This window comes from Dipodomys spectabilis, unplaced genomic scaffold, assembly GCF_019054845.1.
Source record: "Dipodomys spectabilis isolate Male_0828 unplaced genomic scaffold, ASM1905484v1 ptg000073l, whole genome shotgun sequence".
NCBI classification, from domain to species: domain Eukaryota; kingdom Metazoa; phylum Chordata; class Mammalia; order Rodentia; family Heteromyidae; genus Dipodomys; species Dipodomys spectabilis.
The window spans coordinates 8,397,468-8,406,744 of record NW_024870750.1 but is presented as its reverse complement, the minus strand read 5'-3'; the positions used below and the strand labels follow the sequence as shown (position 1 = coordinate 8,406,744).

The 9,277-nt window shown below is 38.0% G+C and overlaps 1 protein-coding gene across 1 annotated transcript in view; it reads right to left on the bottom strand.

The window, feature by feature from the left end:
- Window positions 1–5,490: 5,490 nt before the first annotated feature.
- The window catches only part of Zbtb1 (zinc finger and BTB domain containing 1), a 32,564-nt gene continuing 28,777 nt past the window's right edge, over window positions 5,491–9,277 (bottom strand). Inside the window, exon 4 of the mRNA XM_042682498.1 lies at window positions 5,491–7,187. Coding sequence (XP_042538432.1) covers window positions 7,151–7,187 — 37 coding nt within the window. The 3' untranslated portion in view covers window positions 5,491–7,150. The remainder of the gene's footprint in view (window positions 7,188–9,277) is intronic.

The window sequence follows — 9,277 nt, the reverse complement described above, 5'->3', positions numbered from 1 at the left end:
CTATTCCCACAACCCTCCTGAAGGCATAACACTTGAATATACCATATATAAGGAAAAGAAGAATCGCCTGAAAAATAAAAATATAAAAAAATTAAAAAAAAATCAGAAAAGAGAAGTCACTTGTTTCCATATCTTGGAGCTCATTTCAATATGTATATATTAATTATGTTCATAGGAAGAGGCACTTAGGCATTGCATCTTTGTGCTTCTCTCTCCAGAATATCCTCTTTTGGTCTCATTGTATGAGTATCTAGAATCCTGTATAATTTATCATATCCCAGTATATTTTAGCTTTAATTTCCACATGTCAGAGCTTGCACTGCTTCTCTCTCTGAACATTATTTGTTCTAGTTCCATCCATTTCCCTGCGAATGACATTATTTCACTCTAATGGCTATGTAAAATTCTACTGTATATAGATACCACTTTTTTTTTTTCTTTTGTCGGTCGTGGGGCCTGAACTCTGGGCCCAGTCGCTGCCCCTCAGCTCTTCAACTCAAAGCTAGCGCTCTACCACTTGAGCCACAGCACCACTTCTGGCTTTTTCTGCTTATCTAGGACTGAGGAATCAAACCCAGGGCCTCATGCATGCAAGGCAAGCGCTCTACCACTGAACCCCTTCCCAGCCCAGGTACCACAGTTTTTTGATCCACTCATTTATTGTGGGCCATCTAGGCTCTTCACTTATGGCTTTTTTGATAGCTAATTGGAGATAAAAAAAAAAAAATCTCACAGATCCTGGCTGGTTTTGAACCATAATCCTCAGATCTCAGCTTCCAGAGTAGATAGTATTACCGGTATGAGCCACTAGCACCTGGCTGTATGTTTTAATTTTATATAAAAGAAACTTTATACTGTGAAATATGTGAAATTTATGTTAACACCTAATCTCAATTTTAAAAAAAAGTGAGAGAAGGGGATGGGTTAGGAGCGATGGGTGACAATGTTGTCAGATACTGTACTCATATACTGTTTTATAGAATGGGAACTTCTTTGTACAACTACTTCAAGATATAGTAATAAAAAAAAAAAAAAAAACTTTTGCCAGTGCCAGCAAGCCTGTAATCGTAGCTACTCAGAAGGCTAATATGAGGATCATGGTTTGAAGCCAGCCTGGGCAGCAAAGTTCCTGAGACTCTTTTTGTTTTTGTTTTTTTTGTTGTTGTTGTTTTGTTTTGTTTTGGCGGGGGGTCTGGTCGTGGGGCCTGAACTCGGGGCCTGGGCGCTGTCCCTCAGCTCTTCAGCTCAAGGCTAGCGCTCTACCACTTGAGCTATAGCGCCACTTCCAGCTTTTTTCTTTTTTCTTATGTGGTGCTGAGGAATCGAACCCAGGGCCTTGAGCATGCAAGGCAAGCGCTCTACCACTGAGCCACCTTCCCAGCCCAAGTTCCTGAGACTCTTATCTCCAATTAACCAATTATAAAAAAGCCATGGCTGGGAATGTGACTCAGTGGTAGAGTGCTTGCCTAGCATGCATGAAGCCCTGGGTTCGATTCCTCAGTACCACATAAGCAGAAAAAAAGGGAAGTGACACTGTGACTCACGTGGTAGAGTGCTAGCCTTTAGCAAAAGAAGCTCAGGGACAATGCTCAGGCCCTGAGTTCAAGCCCTAGGACTGGCCAAAAAGAAATAGCAGCCAGATTTGGCACTGTGGCTCAAGTGGTAGAGTGCGCGCCTTGAGCACAAAGAGGCTCAGAGATAGTACCCAGGTCCCAACAGCAAAAAGAAAGAAAAAAAAGGAACTTCTTTAGGAAAAGGGGTGACATTATCAAAAAAGAAATGTGCTCATTATCTAAGTTATGAAATGGTAACTCCCCTGAACATGACTTTTTTTTTGGGGGGGGGGTCTTTGTGGGCTTGAACTCAGGACCTGGATGCTTTCCTGAGCTTTTGTGCTCCAGGCTAGTGCTCTATCACTTTGAGCCACAGCTTGACTTCCAGTTTTCTGTTGGTTTACTGGAGACTAGAGTTTCACAGACTTTCCTGCTTATGCTGGCTTTGAACTGTGTTCGTCAGATCTCAGCCTTCTTAAGTCTCTAGGATTACAGGTGTGAGCCACCAGTGCCTGACTGTATAGCACTTTTATAACAATTAGAAAGTTCTTTAATCATGGAATATTGTTTCTTATTTTATTGCATTTTCCTTATTGATTTTTAAAAATTGTTTATTTTTAATAGTTTGGACTCGGAAGTGGCGCTGTAGCTCAAGTGGTAGAGCGCTCTCCTTGAGCTGAAGAGCTGAGGGACAGCGCCCAGGCCCCGAGTTCAAGCCCCACGACCGACAAAAAAAAAAAAAAAAAAATCAGTGCTTTGGGGCTGGGAAGGTGGCTCAGTGGTAGAGCGCTTGCCTTGCATGCCTGAGGCCCAGGGTTCGATTCCTCAACACCACATAAACAAAAAGAAAAAAGCCGGAAGTGGCGCTGTGGCTCAAGTGGTAGAGCGCTAGCCTTGAGCTGAAGAGCTGAGCGACAGCGCCCAGGCCCAGAGTTCAGGCCCCACGACCGGACCCAAAAAAAAAAAAAAAAAGTTTTGACTCAATTCATAAATAACAATTATAAATGATCTAATAAGCAAATTTATAATCAAATATATTAATCAAATAACATTCCTTGTTGCAGCAAAATAGGTAAACCCTACCAGTGAAAATGTCAAGTAGTACAATACTCCTGGAAGGCTATGTGACAATATTTTTGTAAAGAATGATGATATCCTTTAAAATTACTCTCTGGGTTTCATCTTAAAGAAATAATTAGAATTTTAAAGTGTATTCATTATTTCTAATGCTGTTTTAAACAAAATACTGTTTAACATTTGACTTTTTTTTTTGGGTCCAGTCGTGGGGCCTGAACTCTGGGCCTGGGCGCTGTCCCTCAGCTCTTCAGCTCAAGGCGAGCGCTCTACCACTTGAGCCATAGCACCACTTCCGGCTTTTTTCTTTTTGCTTTTGTGGTGCTGAGGAATCGAACCCAGGGCCTCAGGCATGCAAGGCAAGCGCTCTACCACTGAGCCACCTTCCCAGCCCCAACATTTGACTTTTTTACATGTTTAAAATGTTGCTAGAATTTTGTGCTGTTTGGCAAAATAATATAATAAATAAATGAAGTATTGTGCTGCTTTGCAGAAAAAAATAATTAAAAATATAAGTACTATGTCAATAAGAAAATATAAAGGTTTTAAATATCTATCACTAAGAATTATTACATAGGCTATAATACATGCATATGAGTTATTATGCAGCCATAAAAATTGTTTTAAGGGCATAGAAAATATGTGAGAAGTTAAAGTTATGCATTTGTATGTTATCCTATGTATGTAACCTTGTGAAAAGTCAATAAAAGTCTAGATGACAAGATTATCAGCAATTTTTCCTTGTATTTTTACAGCTGATTTATTTTTTTCTAGTACCTGGTAGTGGTACTAGGGTTTGAACTCAGCACCTCAGGCTTAGTAAGCTTTGCCTGGCACCACTGAACCATGCTTTTCTAGTCCTATATTTTTTGTTGTTGGTGGTGGTGGTTGTGGGCTTGAACTAAAAGCCTGGATGCTGTCCCTGAGCTCTTTTCCTCAAGGATAGTGCTCTGCTACTTTGAGCCACAACTCCACTTTGGTTTTCGGGCAGTTACTTGGGGATAAGAGTCTCACAGGGACTTTTCTGTCCAGGGTGGCTTTGAACCACAATCCTCAGATCTCTGCCTCCCCAGTAGCTAGCATTACATACATGAGCCACCAGTTCCTGCCTATAATAGTTTTTGTTTGCTGGTCATGGGGCTTGAACTCGGCCTGGGTGCTGTCTCTCAGCAATTCAGCTCAAAGCTAGCGCTCTACCACTTGAGCCACAGCACCAATTCTGGTTTTTCTGGTGGTTTATTGTAGATAAGAGTCTCACAGACTTTCCTGTCTGGGCTGGCTTTGAACCGCAATCCTCATCTCAGCCTCCAGAGTAGCTAGGATTACAGGCATGAGTCACCAGCGTTGGCTTATAATTGGTTTTTAAATGGTAGTTAACATTCAATTGAAACAGTATTAACTCATCTGATTACTTATGCAGAAACTAATACTGATTTTCACCAAGTGAAACCACTTGTTTAACTACTAGAATATTTAAAAACTACTTTTGACAGGCTTAGTGGCTTAGTGGTAGAGTGCTTGCCTAGTATGCATGAAGCCCTGGGTTCGATTCTTCAGTACCACATAAATAGAAAAAGCCAGAAGTGGTTCTGTGGCTCAAGTGGTAGAGTGCTAGCCTTGAGCTCTGAGTGCCCAGGCCCCAAGTTCAAGCCCCAGGACTGGCAAAAACCAAAACAAAAAACACTTTTGAAATCCAAAGACAGGTTTCACACAGATGCCATAGTGTAAAAAATAAGAGCTTTCAATATCTCCAAGCCCTCAGTGTTCATTACAAGTTACCCTGAGGCACAATATTTAACCAAAAACTACAAATGATAACTTCACTTTTCTCCAGATACACTGCCTACCTCTTATGTTTCTGTACTAAAAGACATCACAAATAACAAAAATTGAGGCAAATTCATATCTGAGAATATGAGATGAGGTCTGATGCCATACGAATGAGTATAAGACCTGCCTGGAGGAGAGTAACTGAACAGTACAATACACATTTACAAGTGGCAGAATGCTAGTTGAGCAAAAATGCTTCAGGGACAGCACACAGGTCCTGAGTTCAAGCCCCAGGACTGGCACAAAAGAAAAAAAAAGGAAGGAAACCCAATCAATCTGTTGCCATCTGTGTTTGCCATAAAGTATTTTTCTAATCATTTTATATTGAAAGAAATTAGGATTTAGCAATAAGAATTTTAAACTAGTTCTTTGTACACTTAAATTCTGCAAGAACAACATAGTTACTATACCATTTATCCCATTATTATAGCATTAGAGAGTGGAAAAGTTGGTAACTTTTCAGACCAATTTTTGGGGGGGACGGGGAGTCAGTTGTGAGGCTTAAACTCAGGGCTTGGGCACTGTCTCTGAGCTTTTTTGCTCAAGACTAGTGTTCTACCACTTTAAACCACAACACCACTTCCAGTTTTCTGGTAGTTAATTGGAGATAAGACTCATGGACTTTCCTGCCCAGGCTGGCTTTGAGCCACTATCCTCAGATCTCAGCTTCCTGAGTAGCTAGGATTACAAGTGTCAGCCACCAGTGTCCAGCTCTGCAATTATTATTATTATTATTATTTTTTTGCCAGTCCTGGGACTCAGCACTGTCGCTGAGCCTCTTTGTGCTCAAGACTAACACTCTACTGCTTGAGCCACAACACCACTTCCAGCTTTTTTTTTGAGTAGTTTATTGGACATAAAGTCTCATGGGGACTTTTCTGCCCTGGCTGGCTTTGAACTGTAATCCTCAGATCTCAGCCTCCTGAGTAGCTAGGATTACAGACGTGAGTGATTGGTGTCCAGACCCAATTACTTTTTACAAGAGCCAAGTTGAAAAAAAGCATAAGTGAAAGTAACATACAGACAGTTTAACTTCTGAACATTGAGGAGGAAATTTTATTAGATAAAAGCAATAGATTTAAAATGTAACAAAGGTACTTTATAATTCAAAAAGTCCATTTTATACTAATAGAAAACCACATTATACGTGCATTAATACCATTTATAATTAATGTAATTCATTACACTTATAGTTAGTATAGTCAAAACTTAAGCCACTTTTCTTTGGTAAATCTAATTCAATAGTTTAGTCAATCAAAATATTATTGAATTATTTCTATTTGGTGTACCTTTAATAATATTATATATTTCCTATTTATTTTACGAAGCCTACAATTCTATATGTTCCCCAAAGAGATCAACTCTAGTACTTTCTTAGACCCTAACACCTATGAATTTTCTTTTAAAGCATTTCATATGGTATTTGAAGTCTCCCTTCTCCCTCTTGTACCCACTATCTCATTGTAACTCCTTTGATTTTCAGTTAGTCTAGTTGTTAGAGTGAATGTTCAAGTTACTATCCTAACTTACATTTAGAATTTTAAGTGACTCAACTTCTGTGTGTTCACTATACCTTAAGATAGATCCCAGTGCAGCTCTCTAAAACATTTGAAATAGGCATAAAAATAAAATAGGCATTTTAAAAAATATAACATTTTGATATTACACAAAATAATATGAATAAGGAATTGAATAGTTAACAAAAATAAAAATGTACAAGTATACTCACAATAAGGAAATAATGTGGCCACAAGATGCATATGGTTAAGAAAGATGTATTTGTGTGTGTGTGTGTGTGTGTCTATAGCAAAGCATTTGTAGGTTAAAATATTACTATTTTTTTTCTCCAAAAGGCTTTTAAGAACATGTTAACCATTCTTTCATGCAGTACTTAGTTGAATTTTATCTTGAAATTCAAAGCTGAAAGCATGACATCATATATTACTGTTGATAGTAAACGTTTATTAATTCTACCTACTTAAGGTATATTGCTAAATTCAGAAAAAAATGTGTATGATTTGTGAAAATCTAGCAGTTGAAACAATGCTCTTCCTTTAAGTTAACAGCCTTAAAAAAGAGCTTCATTTCTATCAACAATCAAACATGTGACTGGAATATACAGCACAAAAGGAAGAGGGGCAAGTGTTATAGATGGATTATTTTATTAAAATATTGGCCTTAAAATCTGTTTCATTGTACAAATTTATTTTTACTTATATTCTAAGCTACACAGTTTGAGTATAATTTTAAGTTGCCTAACAATCATTGCATAATACATAAGCTATAATTCTGGTTATTTTAAGTTTGGAATTGTATGTGTTTACAGATATGTGATTATCTCTCTTTATAACATATTTACAGTAGCCTAGTAAGCCCTCTTATTTCTCAAGGGACTCTTGAATATAATTAGCATATAAAATTCATTTTAGTGTAGCTTTAACCACTGATATCATATGAATTTTACAGTTAACTTTTCTTTAGCAGATTTTCCACAAATACTAGGAGAGTCACTGTGAATCAGTTATGTTATAACCAAGTGATCCCAAAGTAATTTTTATTGAATTTTCTTGGATTTCTGCAAACTGGAACTTTTAGAGTTGATGAAGTTTGTCAGGAAGACAGAAAAGATGGTGCCACTTCAGACCTGATATGAAGATTGAGTCTTCCCCATGTCCTCTCCAAATTCAGATCTGTCACTTCTCCAGGGGGTTAGAAGGCCCTATTTCACCACTGCCACACAGAAAAAGACAAAACTCAAGAAAAATAATATTACAAAGTGACTGCTCTACAAAATAACAACATATTCTTAGGTCAGAATTTCTTAGTTTTTGGCACCAAGCTAGCACATTGTTAAGAGAATAGGAACAAAGAATAGGTCCTAAAATTTAAATTTACTTACTTTTTAACCTTAACTCATTGTACCTTTCAAATATGTGCTTATTACTAATATAATTCTTCAACCATAAGGCAACATTTTTATTTTTGCATAGTCTAAGCTAGAATAGATAGGCACATAAATATGTACCATACAAATAAAGGATAGGGAAAAAGCTAAGTGTTTTCTATCAAAAGTTTTATAATGTATTTAGTAGTGGCAAAATTCTGCTTCAAACATATAATAAAATGTAAAGCACATGTTCTTTTTAGTCTCAAGCCATCACACTAACACTGCTTTCTCCTAAAGTGCAGTATTGTATACTCGGCCAATGAGTCAAGTGCACACAGAAGTGGGGAAGGTATGAAGGGAGGACAAGTTTTCCTTCGAATCTGTAGGTTTATATCTCTCCAAAACTGCCCCATTGATTCCTGGGGGAAATATATTTTTGAAGCAATGTTTTGCACTAATAACAATGATTTTTTAAAAAATGACCTGTCTCTTAGGATGTTTTCCTCACATCAGGGAAGAATCATTTAGAAAACAAAGTGACTTTTCATAACTCAGGTGCTCTGGGGCAAGGGCTTGGTATAGAGCCTGCCTTGGCAAACACAACACCCTGAGTTCAAACCACAATATTGCCAAAAAGCAAACAAAACAAAGCAAAACACACACACACACACACACACACACACACACACACACACACAAACCTGAACAAACAAAAACACCCTGAGACCTGAGCTCTGCTGTTTCAACTGGTATATACTATTGGTTTAAGTACTGTGCCAGTCCTAGGGGTTCAATGCAGTGCTTGGGTGCTGTCCCTGGGCATTTTTTTTTTTTTTTAAACTCAAGGCTGACTATTTCTTGAGCCATAGCTCACTTCTGGATTTTTTGGTAGTTAACTGGAGACTTTTCTGCTCAGGATGGCTTCGAACCACAATCCTCAGATCTCAGCCTTCTGAGTTACTAGGATTATAGGCATAAGCCACTGGCACCTGGCTCACACTTTTTTTTTTTTGTCAGTTGTGGGACTTGAACTCAGGGCCTGGGCACTGTCCCTGAGCTCTTTTGCTCAAGGCTAGCACTCTACCACTTTGAGCCATAGCGCCCCTTCCTTAACAATTTCTTTTTAAATGGAGCCTGAGAACAAACTTTGTTGACTGTATAGTTATTTTCTCAAGTCAGTAGTGTTAGGCTCATTTTCTCACATAACATCATTAACATTTCTAGCTCTTGAATGACATTTCTATTGTCCTTCAAGTTAGCCTTTCTTGTGACTTCTTAGTATAGTGATGGCTGATACATTGATACATTTGATTCATGCTCAGTATTAAATTATAATATTCCTTTTTGCCAGCAAGTTCAATAGAAAAGTGGGAGAAGGAAGAATAATTTTTACTGCTAACTCGAATGATTTGGTCTCCTGAACATAAAGAAATGAGTTAAAGTTAATGTTAAATTCAACTACCTGTATGCATATTAAGTTGTATTTATTCAAAACCAGCGTGATTTTACAAGCTGTTACTGTCATTTGCTTACTTTACATTTACCAATTGTCATTTACATTCCAAACTCTCACTTTTTTGCCTCTTGCTAGAGAATAAGTGTAAATTTCATCTGGTTTTTGTGAAATTATGTCCATGTTACCAAGTAAAATATCATTGTAGTTGATAGAAGTGGAAAGTGAGCCATGCAAATGATCCTTAGACATTGTTCACAGAATCATCTCCATTTCATCCATCTTGAAAAATAACATCTGACAGATGGTACCAAAAATCATTAAAGTAGTAGGTTTGGCACAGTAGCATATAACCTAGGCAGAAAAGTCGTGAGACTCTTAGCTCCAATTAACCACCAAAAGCTGGAAATGAAGCTGTGGCTCAAGTGGTAGAGTGCTAGTCTTGAGCAAGAAAGCTGAGGGACAGCGCCCAGGCCCGAG